General features: G+C 46.6%; 2 protein-coding genes across 12 annotated transcripts in view; both read left to right on the top strand.

Moving 5' to 3' along the window:
• Nucleotides 1-8844, top strand: part of LOC145520715 (interleukin-1 receptor-associated kinase-like 2) — a 74608-nt gene extending 65764 nt beyond the window's left edge. For 7 of the 8 annotated variants that reach the window (XM_081527909.1, XM_081527907.1, XM_081527914.1 and 4 more), the window contains 2 exons: nucleotides 3592-3883; nucleotides 4876-5892. In XM_081527909.1, coding sequence (XP_081384035.1) covers nucleotides 3592-3883; nucleotides 4876-4988 — 405 coding nt within the window. In that variant the 3' untranslated portion in view covers nucleotides 4989-5892. Of the gene's footprint in view, nucleotides 1-3591; nucleotides 3884-4875; nucleotides 5893-7783 lie in introns of those variants that run through there. The other variant, XM_081527908.1, reaches the window with a different exon arrangement.
• TATDN2 (TatD DNase domain containing 2) overlaps nucleotides 8192-18060 on the top strand; it is a 22756-nt gene continuing 12887 nt past the window's right edge. For 2 of the 4 annotated variants that reach the window (XR_014064765.1, XM_081527919.1), the window contains exons 1-3: nucleotides 8192-8346; nucleotides 8978-9409; nucleotides 16035-16529. Coding sequence is in view for 2 of the 4 variants with exons in the window: in XM_081527919.1 (XP_081384045.1) it covers nucleotides 8984-9409; nucleotides 16035-16529 (921 nt within the window). In the remaining 2 variants the exon portion in view is untranslated. Of the gene's footprint in view, nucleotides 8845-8977; nucleotides 9410-16034; nucleotides 16530-18060 lie in introns of all 4 variants that reach the window. The other 2 variants (XR_014064764.1, XM_081527918.1) reach the window with 1 other exon arrangement.

Raw genomic sequence — 18060 nt, 5'->3', positions numbered from 1 at the left:
GATCTCCTCGAAGGAGGGTGTTGACTTCATGTGGGACCTTTATGATCGGGTCCTGACCGAAAGTTAATTTTGTGGCTTCATGTACCAGTAAGGCAACCGCGGCTACTGCCCGCAGACAGCTAGGCCAGCCGGTGGCAACATTATCAAGTCGCTTTGAAAGGTAAGCTATCGGCCTGTCCCACATTCCCAAGGTTTGAGTCAAAACCCCCATGGCTGTTTTATCTTTCTCGGTCACATATAAGGTGAATGGTTTGGTGAAGTCTGGCAGTCCCAAGGCGGGGACAGAGGTGATTGCTAGTCTTAGCTCCTTAAAAGCTTTTTGCTGTTTCTCAGTCCAACTTACTGGATTTTCTTCAGGCCCTGTCAGGAGCTCAAATAGGGGTTGGGCTATTTGAGAATACCTTGGAATCCAAACCCTGCAGAATCCAGTGGCTCCTAGGAACTCCCTGACTTGTTGCCGAGTCTTAGGCGTGGGGAGCCTCAGAATTACCTCTTTTCTAGATTGATCCAGCAATCTTATGCCTTATTCTTCCCTCTGGCTCTTTGGCAGAACGGAGCCTTTGTTTAATTCCAGTGGTTACTCCCCCTTGTCCCGGAGTACTTACCGGGGAGTGGAGGGTAGAGTTTATAGAGGCAGCATCCGGGGTGGTAGAGTCCGGTGGGCTCATTGTCCCTCCAGCTGAGGCTGGAGCCTGCCGAGTGGGCGGCTCTACAACCTGTGGAGCTGTTGGGACCGCTGAGGAGTCCGGGAGGCTTACCGGTCTCGGGCTGGTTCCTCCGGTTGGGCCTCCGGCAGCCGCGGTGATACTAGCTGGCAGGACCATCATCCAATACGGTGGTGGGGGAAATTCATCTCTTTCAGGGTCCTGTAAAATTTCCTCCTCATCCTTGGTTATCTTTTGGGCCATCAAGATTTTTCCTTCCCCGCCATGAGCATAAAAACGGGCCCATTTGGGGGGGTCTTGGGCTATTCCCAGCCAAGAGTCTATGTACGGGAACTGATCGGGGTGTCCAGGCTTTCCCGTAACTATAGCATAGACTGCCTTTATGAGATTTAAGTCCATAGTTCCCTCTGGTGTCCAGCCAACTCCCATGGAAGGCCATTCGACTTCACAAAGGGTACGGAGCCGGCCTGGTGTCATTTTCTTTTCATAGTCTCCATCGAACCCTTTCTTAAAATTCTTAATCATATTCTCCAATACAGTGGCCTTAGATCCGCTTCCTCCCATTTTCTTACCTCTGGATTTCCCTGTCCCAGGGCCTTCCCGAGAAGCCAATCTACCTGTTTCCACTGGTAGGGGAGATGATAGGTCACACAGCAGATGGGTACCTCCTGGGGGAGGGCAGAATACGAGCACACGGAATTCAATATCTCCTTTTTAAAACCCTGTGGCGACCGTTCGGCATGTTCCCTAAGACGGCGTGGACACACCTCCTAACTGGCTTTCTTAAACCCTAAGTTCCCTTTCTTTATCCCTGGCACGGCCGTCGACCCGAGTGCCGAGTAGCTATTGTCGCCAACCTAAACCAGTTTCCTATGTGTCTCCCTTCTGGTCCCTCCCAGAGGGGTGATCAGGCCCCCTCTTCCACCCTACCGGGTGGGTTCCTCCCTACCTGAGCGCTCAGTTCCCTTGCTGCCATTCACTACCTGCCAAAGCAAAGAAACCGGGCGTTGAAAGGCCGAGTTCTTCCAGAGGGGCGAGGCGCCTTCCCCCCTCTAGGAGATTCAAACTACAAAGCCTCGGGGTGGCCTCAAACGAGACCTGTCTCCTCAAAGTGAGGAGTTTCCGGGCCAACGCACCAAATGTTATAGCCGCGCGTTCCGGGAAACAAGCTCACTCAGAAGGACGATGCAGATAGTGAAGTGCAGTTTATTACACCGGCGGGCCCAAGGCAGAGTATCCTCTTAGCCAAGGACCAGCATTTGTGAAAATCTTTTATACCCCATGTGTACGTGTCTGAACCCACCACCCAACTTCCTTGTGACTTACATAAACAAAGGAAAGGTAAATACAATCACAATAACTCCATCATTCATGTGTTATGTGTTCAAACAGTCAATAATCAATAAGCCTGAGGTTACAGATAAGAATTTATGACCTGTCCAGAGGGGGTCTTATCCTTCTATTGTCATTTCCACAGGCACTAAGCACAGAGTTCAGAGTCCATTAGAGAGGTGACCAAGCATAATCAGCACGAACAGGCCTAAGATGGAGTCCAGGCCCTTTGAATTCCTTCTTCACAACCACTGAAAGGGAGTTTAAGAGGAGAACATATCCTCTTCTTTTTAAGGGTGTGACTTGGAAATGCACACATCACTTTTTCTCACACCCCATAGGCCAAAACTGAGTTATGTAGTTTTATAGTTTTTAGCTTGACAAATATTTATTTGGCATATCCTGTGAAGATTTATCTCAAAAGGTAACATTTGAACTGGGCCTTGAAGCATGAGGAAGCATTTGCTATGTAGAATAAAAGGGACAGGGCACTATACATATACACAGAGGAATGAGAAATGGTCCTTGTCCCCAGTATTTCACAGCCAAGCTAGGAAGATGAGAGATCAGTAAGGCCTGGACTTGAAGATGAGCAGACTTGGGTTTAGTGGTCAGCTCTGCCACTCACTGACTGGGTGACCTTAGGCAAGGAACTTAACCTCTCTGATCTTTTAAATTTTTATTTATAAAAACTCATTGTACATCGTGTGTCAAAGGTGCTCTGTAAATTGCAAGGCACTGAGCAACTGAGATTTGTTATTTTTACTAAGGGTAGGTTTGTGTGCCATTTGTATGAGAGAGAATATGTGTGTAAGGAAGAAATATTTCTTCCCTGCCCGCCTTTAATCTTCCTAACCTCCCTAACCAGAAAATCCCTCAGGTGCAGTATCTATATTACTTAGGGCATTTCTAGTTGAAAGCGGTAGAAACTCAATTCAAATTCTTAGATACAGACACACAGACATGTAAACAGAATGAGAAAGAGAAGGAAGCAGGGAGCCTGTGAATGAGCGATTTATTGGCTCATTTAACCACACCACAAGCAGGATAGGCATTGCTGGGGCAGCTAGGCCCAGGGTCTCAACCAGCAAAAGTACAACAGTTTGAATCTCCTGTGCCTGTGGCTCTTGTGCTCACTCTCTCTACCCCCACACAACCACCCCCATCTCTAACCCCTGCTTTACTCTGTGTGGGAGCTTCATTTTCTCCTACTGTAAACACGTTTTCTTTGTGATGCGGGGAATCTGGCTGTGCCACTGGGAAGGAAAAGACAGTGCTTCCTCAATAAATATTAGGTGCAAGAGTCCCAGAGAAGGATTCTGATTGGCCTACTTGGGTCACATGCTCAAATCTGGACCAATCATTAAGGTCACAGGGATGGGATTCTGTGATTGACCCATCTGGGTCATGTGCTGAGGTGGATGGTGGTGAGGTCAGCTCTTTTCAAAGGAAGGATGCTGTTCTTCCAGGCAAAGCAACAGTCATTTAGTTCTTCAGTGTCTCTCTCTCTCTCTCTCCCCCTGCCTCGGAGATCTGTTAGATTTTTAATTTCAGGAAGAATTCTTGATGAGTGCTCTTGTCTCTCTTCCCCAAGATATGTAGCTCTGTGGCCGCTGTGGAAGAGCAGCTGAGAGGTCAGGAGACCTCGCTCCCTTGTAGTGGGCTTTCTGAGGTCACAAGCTCTTCCTCCAACACCCCAGAAGAAACAGATGACGTGGACAATTCAAGCTTCAACACCTCCTACTCCATGAGGGCTGCACCCTGGGCTGGGGCTACCTCCTCGCCTCCCCCGACAGCGGATGAAGAAGGCATGCTGCTGGCTGGTGGAGCAGTGGAAGCTGACTCCTCCGCTGAGGCCTGTGCCTCTCCAGAGCCTCCCCAGGATGGTAAGCGTGGTGTCTCAGTGCTTATACATGGTCATTTATGTCCCTTAACTCAGCATATCATTTATTCCTTTTCTCCCTCATTCATGTATTAATTTGGTTATTCAGCTGTCCACCTGCCAGCTGACTGAATAAAGACAGTCATCCTCCTTTTCCCCCCAGCCCCAATGTCCAGTCCCTCACTCAGGCCTCTCTATTGTCCTAAATATCCTTCACCTCCATCTGCTTCTCTGCATTGACTGTCCCCGTAAACCCTCCCCCTCATCTAAGCGACTCTCCTCTTGCTGGATGACTGTACAGCCTCCCTGTGGCCTCCCTGATCTGCTCTGGTCCCTCACCAGTTCTTCCAGGGACCAGCCACTGTGGTTTTTTAAATCAACTCCTGTCACCCCTCGTTTAAAGCCCTTCTGTGGTTCCCCACTGCACTTAGAGACCAAGTAAAAACTCTTCCTTGGGACTAGCAAAGCTCCCTGTGGTCTGTCGCCACCTGCCTTTTCATCCTCACTTCACACCTTGCCAGCTGCTTCCAAAGATATTTCTATTTCTGCTTCCTGGGTCCAAATTCACCAGGTTCCTTCTGAAATAAACATTCAGAAGGCCTTTACAATTCAGCATCCTCTTCCCCTAGTAAACGTGGCTCCGTGAGTGTCTCAGACTCTGACCTTTCCTGTTGTTCCTCTTCCTACATGGAGGTGAGAGGAAAAAGAGAGAGTGTAAGCTTCATTCTAACACTGTCCCCCACTTCCAGGGGTGAAACATGGAAGCCCTTCCTCTCTGAAAGGTAGGGGTAGGTGGCAGGTTTTCCCTGCAAAGGCAGAAGCAGTGGCAACGCTCATTCCACTTAGGCCTGATTCAGAACCCCGATTTAAGTTGAAAAACTCTGACCAAGTCTGACTTCCTTAGAATTACAATAATAGTAACTATTTCCAACTGTCAATAGTCGCAAAAGGTCTTTATGATTTGTTCAAGTTGCTTTTCTTTACATTGAATGTCAGCTACAGAGACTTCGTGGAAAATCGAGATCAATGAGGCCAAAAGGAAACTCATGGAGAATATCCTGCTTTACAAAGAAGAGAAACTGGATAGCATTGAGCTTTTTGGCCCCTGATGACTTGAACACAGCTGAGGACCCTTGTCCTCCATTGGAAAGATGAACATCAAATCAAGAAAAAGATCTAAGGAAGAATCGAGATCTTCCAGGAAACACCAAACATCAGCTTCCCTTGGGTCAGGTGGAGAGACACTTCCATTTTTCCAGAGTGAGTCAGGGGACATAGGACTCAGCTTTCCAAGACACAAAAATCCACGAAGTCCTGTTCCTTTCTGGGATTTGTCAATCAGAGCTATGGGTTATCAGGACACTGAAGTGGAAACCCTGGTACATGAGCCCAGGATGTGGGCAATTTTATGGTTCTGGGGAGTATGTGATGATCACCACCCCCGCAGATGCCGTTGCCTGGCTCTCACCCTCGACAACCACCGTAGCACTCTGAGTGCTGATGGCACTTTCCGAAGCTAAGATCTCTAGGTCATATTTGCCACCAGCCGCCTGCAAACTTCCATGACCTCAAAGACTTTCAACTTGTGTCCCAATTCGGTTCTTCACTCCTTCCTCAAGGTCTCAAGATTTATACATGCCAGACACTTGGCAGAAGGCACTGGAGATTTCTCTGCTTTCTCTTTTGGAAATCTTGCAACTCACAGATATTTATTTAATGCTTCCTCTGCACCTTTATTTTCCCACCCCGCTAACGCTAATACTTTAAATGGAGCTCTTATTTAGAGAGTGTGTGTTATTTATGGCTGGATGAAGAACCAGGGGAACTAGTTTCATGATTGATTCTGCTGCTAATTAAGTCAAGCATTTAATTTCTGGGACCTCAGTTTCCTTGTAAGTAACATGCATTCATTCATTCTCCCTCCCTGGGCTGTTTGGGAGGAAGAGGTAGAGACATGGCTACAGAAATACTTGGAAAATGCACATCTTGTTTTATTAAATAAATTTTTAAAAAGGACAGTAAGTGTCTACTTTTGTCATTCAACTAACATTTATGCAATGGGTTTATTTCTGAAAAGTCATGTTGCAAGTCTTTTTGTTAAAATGCTAGACTAAATTCAGTGTGTCCTATTTTAAATAAGCCTAATTTAGTGATTTTTTTTTATTTTGTAAGACAAAAATACATTGGTAAAGCTAATGTGTATCATGATTAGTTGTGTCCAGATGATATGGAGAAGTTTCTCTGCATCCACGAGTGGTATAGTGGGTAGCTAAGAGGTTGGGTGCTGGCTCTAAAATGTTGGCTGTTAATAATTGGATGATCTTGGGCCAAATTAGGGAGTTACTTTGAGCCTCTGTTTCCTCATCTATACAATGCGGGAGAATAAAAAGTACCAGTTTCATAGGTTTGATGGTAAAAGGGCATTCAACAGCCCCTCAGCAAGGTCAGCTTTGTACTAGTACATAAGAAATCTGAGTGGGCTCCAGCCCAGGTGGACAGTGATTTCTACTGACACCTTTGTCTTAATCTCTGGTGGCTGTGAGGATTCAACTAGAGTCTGTGTTATGTACCCCAAAAAGGACCTGAGATGTGGTAAGCACCTTCAGATTATGAGCAGTATGTTTCCAAAGCATTTTGAGCAATAGAGGACAGTTGCCAATTGGGTAATATTTCCATATGACCCAGCAATTCCACTCCTATGTATGTAAGAAATAAAAACATGTTCATACAAAAACTTGCACACCAGTTTTTATAACAGCAATATCCATGATAGTCCAAAGGTAGAAACAACCCAAATGCCCCAGCAACAGAATGTGTGGCATATGCATACAACGGAATTGTATTCAACCATAAAACGTGAAGTACTGATACAACATGGGTGAACTTGAAAAGATAATGCTAAGAGAAGCCAAACATACATAATTCCATTTTTGTGAAACGTCCAGAACAGGCAAATCCATAGAAACAAATTAGGAGTGTGTGTTTGGGGGGGAGCAGAGAGTGGTTTGGGGAGGAAAGTGGTAATGATCACAAGATTTTAGAGTGATGAAATGTTCCAAAATTAGATTATGGTGATGGTTGCACAACTCTAAATATACTAAAAGATAATAGAATTCTATATTGGTCAACTTTATGGTATGTAAATTATATCTCAATAAAATTATTAGAAGCACACAGAGTGGTTAGTCACAGACATAAAAAATTTTGTTATCTTGAGGCTCCACTTCGCATTTTTTGCTACATTCAGGGTATTTTCATTTATTCTGGATCCTCTGTTTTTTCTTGTCTTTCTTGGCTATTCCTCCTCAACAGTACATTTGGAGCACTTCTTTCTTTTTGCCTGCTATTCCATTGTATGGTGTTTCTGTAATTTACTCAACTAACTTCACTTGCTGGATACTGAGATTGTTTTCATCCTTCCTGCAACCAAACCTTCCAAACAGGTTACATCAGTATAAGATCAGTTGGTGATGTATGGGAGTGCATTTCTGCACATTCTCAACTACAGAGAATATCATCATGCTTTTTGATCACTGCTAATGGGTGAAAACATAATTTTATTTGTACTCATTAAATGATTGACAATGGAGCCATTTTTTCATACAGCAACATGAAAATTAACCAATTTTGTGATTTGTTACGTTCATCAGTTCCTTTGCCCACTTAATTATCTTACTGCCAAAGTTTTTACATAGTAAGGACATGATCGATCCCCTGCTATATGTTGCAAACAGCTTTCCAAGTTTGTACCTTGTTTTTTAACTTTGATGTTTCTTTGCCAGAGGGTAGTTCACATTTTTGTAAATGTAAAGTCTTTTTTTCCCCCGTCACCCCCCCGTGGTTTCTAATTTCTAATTCCAAATCTGTCAGTTTCTGGGTTTGTCACTGGGTCTCTCAACCACAGTTTCCTGCTCTGCAAATGGAGTGATGACGCCAGTGTGGGTATGATCAGCGCATCTGAATCTGAAGGCGTCCTGCTAAAGGGGACAGCGCTGAGCAGCAAGGAACAGCCCCGGGAGCACGGATCAGTCGGCGCCCCCTTCCTCCACTATCCGCAGGCCTGAGGAACTGCAACCCGACCTCTGCTTTGAGCTCTACGAGCTAACGTGTGTGGCTCTGCCCGTCTAGCTTCCGACCAATGGACGAGTGTCGTAAGGCGAAGGGTTCCGCCTCCAGACTTACTGACCAACAGAGGAGCTCCATCTTGCTCGGAGCCCCGCCCCTTGTTGATCTGAGCAATGGGCGCCCTCTTTTCAGCGCAGGACCCGCCCTCGCCGCACACCGGGCTGCGGGCCGCAGAGCTCGTTCCGGTAGGCGGGTCCAGCAGAGGCCGGTGTGGTCCCAACTCTGGCGGAGGCAGGGCCGGCCTCGCAGGAGTGGGGCGGACGGCAAGCGGGCGGCCAGAGCAGGGCATCAGGGCGGTGCAGGTTGTGGAGCTGACGTCCGGGCTGCGAGAGCAGGGACAGGGTACGGGGCAGACCCGGGGATATTCTGAGCAGGCGGACCCGGGCGCCGCCGGCTGAGCGGCGGCTCGCCCCCTTCCGGCCCGGGGCTGGTCGGCTGGGCCGCGGGGGCAGGGCGGGCTGCGTGTGCTGGTCTGGCCCTGCTCTGCGGCCCGCGCTCGGCGTTCCGGGCCTCCCGGCCGCGGGCCCGCCCAGGGGCTGTAGGATTGGCCTCCAGGTGTGGACCTAACAGCGCCCTGTAGCCGTTTGAAGCGCTGACATCTGTGAAGGGCTTTGTATTGCAAACTCAATCAGAGCGCGTCGTAGTTCCGGAAGCGCTTTGACATCCCCGAAGTAGCGCTTTGCAAACTGAAGCTCTTGGTAATCGCGGAAGCACGTTGTGGGCTCGGAAACCTAATCGAAGGAAACCTTTAGTAAATCCTGGGACCTTCTGGACTTCTCCGAAGCGCTTTAGCCTCTCTGATACCTTGAGAACTGTGATGGGCAGTGGAAAAGGGGAAAGGTCAGTGAAGTCATCCCCTGGCTGTGACCTAGTGGCCTGCCCTCCCCCAAGGGTTCCAGGGAAGGCGAGAGGCTGAGGAAGGGGCAGCCAGCAGGGGTGGTGGTGGACTCCCGGCTGCCTGTTTACCTTGCAGGTGCCCATGGCGTCGGAACGGCGCAAGGTCAAGTACCACTGGAGCAGCACTTCGGATCGGAGTTCCCGCAAGCGCAGCTGCCTCCGGGAGCCCAGTGATGTGGCCCCCTCCAGCCGCCCAGCTCACAGCTCTGTGTCGCGTTCAGGAGGGGCCAGCAGCCCCAAGCGCCTGAAAGCCCAGAAGGAGGACGATGTGTCCTGGGGCTCATCCCGCCGCAAAAGTTCCACCTCCTCCTCGCATTCCCGCCGCAGAAGTTCCACCTCCTCCTCCTCCTCCCATTCCTCTGGCCCAGGTGTGGGTGGGGCCGCCTGCAAACGAGGCCTGATTCCGAGCTCACAGGGGTTCCTTTCGTCAGGGGGATCCCCTCTGCGCTCTGTCAGACCTTCTCTAGAAGAAATGGCTTCTCTCGAGGAGGAAGCCTGCAGCCTTAAGGTAAGTGGCCCCAGCGCCTTGCAAACGGCGAATCCCTTTCCACTTGGATTGAGATGTTAGCGGTGGAGTTTTGGTGAAAGGACGCTAAGAAAAAGATGTCTGTTAAGATCTTTGGGGTCTTCCAGGGGTCTAAGCGCAAACTAGATAGACCCCAGGGGATGGCCTGAAGTTCCGTGGAGAGGTAGTTTGCAAACTTGGTAGCACTTTGAAACTAATTTAAAATTCTTGAGGTTCTGCACGGGTGTGGGCGCAGCTTCCTGGTACTGAAGTATTTCTCAGGTGCCTGTAACTGGCAATCAGTTATGGTGGAGATTCGCTGTGCCAGGTGGCTGGCATGCCCCAGAGACATAGGTGTATGTAATTTAGTAGTAAATTTACGAAGTTGTGCCATGTACCTCGAAGCACAGAACCAAGAAAAAGGATTTGGTTTTTGGTGTGGCTTTTCACCAAGGTTATGTTTTCCAGCACGTTGGGGTTTTGCATGGTGGGGTAGGGTTATTTTAGAGGTTCAACATTTAGTTCCCCAGTGGGAACACACAGGAGGGTTTCATAATGTTGGGGAGCAGACTGAGGAGTGCTTCACAGTGGAGGTGCATTTCATCCATTTATTTAACTTTTTTTAAAGGATTAATTAAATTTTCTCAGCACCTGCACTGTGAGAGAGAGAAAGTTGAACGTGAATTTGGAAATGTTCAGTCTCTTCCAGTCGGGTTAGAGGGAGGAGAGGAGCCCTAGTTTTTGTTGCCGGCTACTGTGTGAGCGTCAGCCACCTCTTTAATTAGGTTCTGAGCAAATATTTATCGAGGTCCTGGTTTGTGCCAGGCAGTGTTTCTAGTTGCTTGGGATTTGCTTTCTAGGTTTTGGAGGTGTGGGCCTTTAGATGTGCGGAGTTCTGGACGTAGAGGAGCAAAGAAAGGCAAAGTCTTACTTGGGTAAGATGGGCTGCCCCTAAATAAAGTTATCATTAAAAACCCAGAACCAGCCAGAAGGAAAACAGTTTGTCCTAAAGCGTCTGCTGAGTGGTTTCTGATATGGAACTGAAAAGTGAGGCTGTAATTAGCTCTGTGTCCTTGCTGGCAGGCTGTTTGCCTTAGGAGAAGTGTTCCACGTGTTTTCAATGTGGCCCTCACAGTCAGAACCCTTATATGGGCACGTTGATTTTTTTTAAATTTAATGATGAGTTGAAAGGCTTTGCCTTTGACATAAGTATAGGTAATATGAAGTATATGTAATATGACGCATGTAAATAAGGTAAATACGAGGCTAGTTTGATCTTTTCATTTATCCTTGATGCAGTTTCAGTGGTTTCGGGTACAGGGTAAAATGATCAGTTGATTAAATTGAGTCTCAATAACCAGATCGTGAGGCGAGGAAGAATCTAGGTAGTCTTTCAGGTGTGCTGCATGCTGGGCTTGGGTTCTCTTTGGCCGGAACTGGAGAGTTGAGGGTGTGGCCCTTGCTGGGGCGTGGTCTCATCTAATGGCAGACACGGCTCTCTCTCCTCCAGGCCTCAAGGGCCTGCTTTACCACAGTCACTGTCACGGTTAACCTTGGAGAGATGAGCAGTCGGTCCTGTCTCAGAAGTCTTGAGGTTCTTCCCTTGGCTTGCTGTCAGTCATAAGCACTTTAGTGAGGACTGTGTGTCAAGCACTCTGTTGGATGGTGGCCCCACGAGGTGGCTTCTCAGGAGCATGATATCTGGAGGGAGGCCTGAAGAAGTCAGGAGACTGCCTCAGGATATGGTTTGGTGGAATGGGCTGAGGAGCTAGGTAGGGGGCAGCTTACAGTGGGTGTTACAAGCCAAGGGAATTTGGATTTATTCTAAGCCATTAGGTAGCTGTGTACAGAGGGAAGGCAGATTTGCGCTTTTGGAAGATCATTCATGTCAGTATACTATGGGACTTGATAGGATCAATCCCAACTATCCTTCTCTAGCACTGCTAAGCGCTCTCCCTAGAGAGAGTTTGTTAGTTTGAAAACAAGGTGCAGTACTTGACTCATTTTGATGAATTTGAAAATGTCTCTTTGACCTTCCCCTCTCTCTGCCCCTCTTCCCCCGCTTTTTCCTGCAGTCATTTGCAGACTTGTTTGTCTAATAAGTCAAAGCCCCCTCACCACTCACCTGTCGTCTTCCCACCCATCCACCTGCCCTTCTGCATTTGCTCTGTGGACTTGGAGAGGCACACACTTAGCTTTGTGTGTCCCCCTCAGCACAGAAGTCTCTGTGCCAGGTCATGGAATATTCTGAAGGGAAGATGTTTATCTTAGTTCATTCTGGCTGCTGTAACAAAATGCCATAGACTGAGTAGCTTATAAACCACAGAAGTTTCTCATAATTCTAGAGACTGGAAGTCTGAGATCAGGGTGCCAGCTTGGTGAGGACCCTCTTCTGGGTCACAGACTTCTCTTTATGTACTCACATGACAGAAGGGGACAAGGAAGCTGTCTTGGGGCCCCTTCACTAGGGTACTAATCCTGTCAATAAGAATTAGTCACTTTCATGACCTAATCACTTCCCAAAGAACACACAGAATACCACCACCATGGGGTCAGATTTCAGCATCTCAATTTTGTGGGGAACACATTTAGACCATAGCTAGACTGGCATTTTGGAATCATTAGAGATTCCTGCTGGCCAGCATCTCCACCTTTGTGCCTTATTACCTCCAGGATAATTGTTGGTGAGATTTTCTCAGATTTTTTTTTTTTTTTAATTTATTTTGGTCTGTGCTGGGTCTTTGTTGTGGCAGATGGGCTTAGTTGCCCCATGGATCTTATTTCCAGGACCAGGAATCTAACCCATGTCCCTTGCATTGGCAGGTGGATTCTTAACCACTGGACCACCAGGGAAGTCTGTCAGATTCTAATGGTAGTGGATGATTTTCATTTACTTTATAGAGAAGGTTAAATGTCTCTAATATGAGCACCTTCACCTACCTCACGTTGAGCCTTTGGTATGACATATCCGAAGTTTTTTAAATTTTTTTTTTTAATTGAAGGATAATTGCTTTACAGGCTTTTGTTGTTTTCTGTCAAATATCAACATGAATCAGCCATAGGTATACATATGTCCCCTTCCTCCTGAACCTCCCTTCCATCTCCCTTTCCATCCCACCCCTCTAGGTTGATGCAGAGCCCGTTTGAGTTCCCTGAGTTATACAGCAGATTCCCAGTAGCTCTCTATTTTACATATGGTAGTGTAAGTCTCCATGTTACTCTCTCTTCTTTCCATACATCTCACCCTCTGGCTGCTGCCCCCCTGCCCCCCCTTGTATCCATAATTCTGTTCTCTGTCTGTTGCTCCATTGCTGTCCTGCGGATAAATTTATCGGTACCGTCTTTCTAGAGTCATTATATATAATATATATACATTAGTATATGATGTTTATCTTTCTTTTTCTGGCTTACTTCATTCTGTATAATAGGCTCTAGGTTCATCCACCTCATTAGAACTGACTCAGATGCATTCCTTTTTATGGCTGAGTCATATTCCATGGGATATATGTACCACAGCTTCTTTATCCATTCATCTGTTGATGGACATCTAGGTTGCTTCCGTGTTCTAGCTATTGTAAATAGTGCTGCAATGAACAGTGGGATACATGCGTCTTTTTAATTTTGGTTTCCTCAGATATATGCCTAGGAGTGAGTTTTCTGGGTCATATGGTGGTTTTATTCCTAGTTTTTTTAAGGAATCTCCCTACCATCTTCTATAGTGGCTGTATCAATTTACATTCCCACCAACAGTGCAAGAGCGTTCCCTTTTCCCCACACCCTCTCCAGCATTTATTGTTTGTAGACTTTTTGTGATGGCTATTCTGACTGGTGTGAGGTGATATCTCATTGTAGTTTTGATTTGCATTTCTCTAATAATGAGTGATGTTGAGCATCTTTTCATGTGTTTGTTAGCCATCTGAATGTCTTCTTTGGAGAAAGGTCTGTTTAGGTCTTTTCCCCACTTTTTGATTGGGTCGTTTGTTTTTCTGATACTGAGTTGTGTGAGCTGCTTGTATATTTTGGAAATTAATCCTTTGTCAGTTGTTTCATTTGCTATTATTTTCTCCCATTCTGAGGGTTGTTTTTTCACCTTGTTTATAGTTTCCTTGCTGTGCAAAAACTTTTAAGTTTAATTAGGTCCCACTTGTTTATTTTTGTTTTTATTTCCATTACTCTAGGGGGTGGGTCATAGATGATCTTGCTTTGATTTACATCATCATTTGATTTATGTTCTGCCTATGTTTTCCTCTAAGAGTTTTATAGTTTCTGGTCTTACATTTATGTCTTTAATCCATTTTGACTTTATCTTTGTGTATGGTGTTAGGAAGTGTTCTAATTTCATTCTTTTACATGTAGCTGTCCAGTTTTCCCAGCACCACTTATTGAAGAGGCGAGGCTGTCTTTGCCCCATTGTATATTCTTGCCTCCTTTGTCAAAAATAAGTTACCCATAGGTGCATGGGTTTATTTCTGGGCTTTCTATCTTGTTCCATTGGTCTATATTTCTGCTTTTGTGCCAGTACCATATTCTCTTGATGACTGTAGCTTTGTAGTATAATCTGAAGTCAGGAAGGTTGATTCCTCCAGCTCCATTCTTCTTTCTCAAGACTGCTTTGGCTATTCAGGGTCTTGTGTGTTTCCATATGAATTGTGAAGTTTTTTGTTCTAGTTCTTCGAAAAATGCCATTGGTATTTTGACAGGGATCGCATTAAATCTGTAGCTTGCATTTGGTAGTATAGTCATTTTCACAATATTGTTTCTTCCAAGCCGGGAACATGAAATTTCTCTCCATCTGTTGATGACATGTCCAAATTTTTAATTCAGTTTGGGGAAGGAAGAGTGAAAGGAAAGTTTGAACTTTATGATGTGCTGGAGAAGGAAGTTTAGTAGGTAAGTCAGGTCCGACTCTTTGCGACCCCATGGACTGTAGCCTGTCAAGTTCCTCTTTCCCTGGGATTTCCCCAGCAAGAATACTGGAGTGGGTTGCCATTTCCTTTTCCAGAGAATCTTTCTCAGCCAAGGATTGAACCCGTGTCTCTTAACGTCTCCTGCACTGACAGGTGGGTTCTTTACCACTAACATCACCTGGGAAGCTAAAGCTTGTCAAATGTGAACCTCAATATTTGACCTCTGTTCAGTTCAGTTCAGTCGCTCAGTCGTGTCTGACTCTCCGCGACTCCATGGGCTGCAGCATGTCAGGCCTTCCTGTCCATCACCAATTCCGGGAGCTTGCTCAAACTTATGTCCATCAAGTTGGTGATGCCATCCAACCATCTCATCCTCTGTCATCCTCTTCTCCTCCTGCCTTCACTCTTTCCCAGCATCAGGGTCTTTTCCAGTGAGTCACTTTGCATCAGATGCATTCACATAATTCTCAGTCTTGTGAGGTGTGGGCAGTGTTATCTGTTTTATTATTATTATTTTTTTTGAGAAGTAAAGCCATAGTTATGCTTAACCCTTAAGATTTTAAGCTTGTTTGTTTGTTTTTAGTTGAAGTATAGTTGATGGCAGTGTTATCTTTCTGTCTTACTTAACAAATGCTGAGATATCAGTGAACAAATATTTGAGCACCTGCTATGTATGTAGGCCCTGGGACAGTGAGATGCAAAAAGGTTAAATGCCTGGACCAAAGCCACACAGCTTGTACAGGTCAGAGCTACAGTATAATCCCAGGTCAGTCTGACTTCAAAGCCAGTGTTCTTGAGGCTGCTGCCCTCCTGTGAGCACCTGCTCATCCTGGCCCAGCATTAGACTGGAGGAGCAGGGAGATGAAGAGGGCAGCATCCTTCCTTTGAGGGGCCCTTTTAGAGGGTCACGCAACCCAGACACGAGAAAGCATTGTGCATCTTGGCTCTTGAGTGATGAGACTTTCACAGGGGATCCTGTCTCCTGCTTCACTCAGTGGACGTCCAGTGCTTGGGGGAGGCTGTGCTGGGGTTGGTGGTGCAGACAATGAGACAGTTCATCACAGTGCGATGCGTGGAGTGTGGTAACAGGGATATTTGAAGTGCGAGGGGTCAGAGGAGTGAGTGACTAACCATCGGGAAAGTCCTCATGGAAGAGGTGTCATTTGAGTTCTCTTGACGGACAAGGACATTTCAGGAAACAAGAACGGTGTGTGTCCAAAAAGGATTATGAAATGCTGTTCTGATGCTTGGGGCACTGCTTATTCCAGGGCCCTCCTTTCCCCCTTCTCCAGTGTTTCCCTCATTCCCACGACACCTGGGTGAGTGGAGAAAGGCAGGAGATGATGCTGGAAGCAAGGCTGGGGGCCAGCTGGGGAGGAGAGCTTCCAGGGTCACACTCAGGAGTCAGGCAGATACAGAGCTGTTGACATGTTAAGCGGAGGTGTCACATTGCCAGATTGTAGAACTTCTCGTGGCAGCTGTAGAGAATGGATGGGCAGAGGCATTCCTCTGTGGTACCCATCTCTGCCCATCCTTCATGACTGCTGCTCAGAGATAGCCTCTTTCATCTCTTAGCTCTTTCTTCTAGTCCAGTTTCTACTGAAATTGTTAACAGTGGCTGACTGTGCTGAGGGCTGGCACGACATCTCCACTAATGTCTCATTTGCTAAGTGCTTCGTATATGAAATCACCTTTCATAATTTCTCATTTTTTTCCTCCAGGTTGATTCCAAAGATAGCCCTCGTAGCTCCGTGGATTCTGAATTGGCAGCGGAAGCTGAGGGTCAAAATGGTACAACGGAGGAACCACACAAGGTCCAGAAAAGGCAAAGGGATAGACTTCGAGACCAGGGCTCTGCCATGATCTACCTAAAGGCCATCCAGGGCATCCTGGGAAAGTCGATGCCAAAGAGGAAGGGAGAGGCAGCCCCAAGGGCAAAACCCCACATAGCAGAGCGCCCCCGCCGCGGAGAGGGACCAGCCGGGAGTGTCAGCGTGGCTGCTCCTCAGAAAGAGAAAGAGTCCACCCCAGAGGTCAGAGCGGAGGAGGAGAAAGCTGTGCTGGAGAAGAGCAGCTTCTGTGACAGGAGGGTGGTGATAGACCCTCAAGAGAGACCCACCGAGGAGCCCCTGGGTTGCCGAAGGATGGTCACTGAAGACTGCTCTCCACCCCTGGAGTTTTTGGATGACTCTGACTCGCATTTGAATGGCCAAAAGGTGAGTCAAGCTCAGGCTGAGCAGGGGTTTTGAGTTTTGTTAAATGTCCTTGGTCTTTTTAGTTTGATCATAAGTATTACTCATTCAGCGCAGTCCTTGACTTACCCAGGGCTTCAGGAAACAAACTGATAGTTCTCTTGTATCATGCCTTTCAGATTTATTAAGAAGCCTCAATTCAGTGCTAGCTTTGTTTTAGGATTTATATGTTAAGATACAGATTTTCCTGTGTAACAACGGCTAAAATAACATTGACTTAAGAAGTTTGCCTTATAGAGGATGGTTCCACGGTGTGGGGGACCTGGGTGTGTTCTACTTGATTCTCTGTTGCCCCTCGGCGGTTTCCATCTTGTGTTTTGAGCGGCTATGACCAGGCTCTGCACATTACCTTGACATTCCAGCCAGGAGGAAGGGGAGAAAAGCAAAGTACATTCCCTCCCTTTTAAGAGTTTGGCTCAGTAGTCCCCATTGTATCTGTTCATAGCTGTTGAGAAGAATCTGGCCAACACTTGCATGAAAGTCTGGAAAATTCCAGACTGACTTCCATCTGGGAAACACTACACTCAGATAAACTTCTATTGCTATAGAGGAAGGAGAGAATGAGACTGAATAACAGTGAAGGGAAACATGCAGTTTTTAACATTGCTTCTGATTCAGAGGGAAAAAACATTGCTCTGTGGTACCCATCTCTGCCCATCCTCCATGACTGCTGCTCAGAGGTAGCCCTTTTCATCTCTTTCTTCTAGTCTGTGTTGCTAAGTAATTTCACATTGTTTATTTTTTAAAAATTTAGACATCTTTGGACTTTCTACACAGGAGACGAGAATTTAGTTCTCTACACTTCAACGGTACCCACACGTGTAAATGTATCCTCTCTGCCTTCCTGTAGCTCCTTGGTTCATAATACAATTTTTAGTCAAATCTATTTACAATTATTATGACCGTATTCATAGCTGACTGACTTAGTATACTCTGATTACGTTTCCGTTCTTATAAAAGTTGATCTACCTTGGAGTTCATCTTACTTTGTTTCTTTCCTGTAGTTTTCTCTGTTCTTATGACTGTTTCATTGCCAAACTGCTAGTACTGTTGCAGGACGGGGGACCCCTTCCAGGGCCTGAAACTGGGCTCTTGTCTAACACTCGGAAAATGAATTGTCCGAGGAGACACACGTGCTGACAAAGCAAGAGATTTTATTGGGAAAGGGCACCCGGGCGGAGAGCAGTAGGGTAAGGGAACCCAGGAGAACAGCTCTCGGGTTTTATGGTGATGGGGTTAGTTTCTGGGTTGTCTTTAGCCAATCATTCTGACTCAGAGCCCTTCCTGGTGGTGCACGCCTTGTTCAGCCAAGATGGGTGCCAGAGAGGAGGATTCTGGGACGTGGTTGGACTGGGGTGTCTCCTTTGGACCTTTCCTGAACTCTTCCGGTTGGTGGTGGCTTATTAGTTCCAGTGTTCCTTACCAGGACCTCATGTCATATATGGTGCCTGGCCAGGGTGGGCGGTTTCAGTCAGTATGTTTTCCCTGACAGTAC

The sequence above is a fragment of the Giraffa tippelskirchi genome, chromosome 9 (genome assembly GCF_054371585.1).
Source record: "Giraffa tippelskirchi isolate mGirTip1 chromosome 9, T2T-mGirTip1v1.2.pri, whole genome shotgun sequence".
Taxonomy (NCBI): Eukaryota; Metazoa; Chordata; class Mammalia; order Artiodactyla; family Giraffidae; genus Giraffa; species Giraffa tippelskirchi.
Note: the sequence above shows the minus strand (reverse complement) of the source record. Positions and strands in the feature narration are given on the sequence as shown.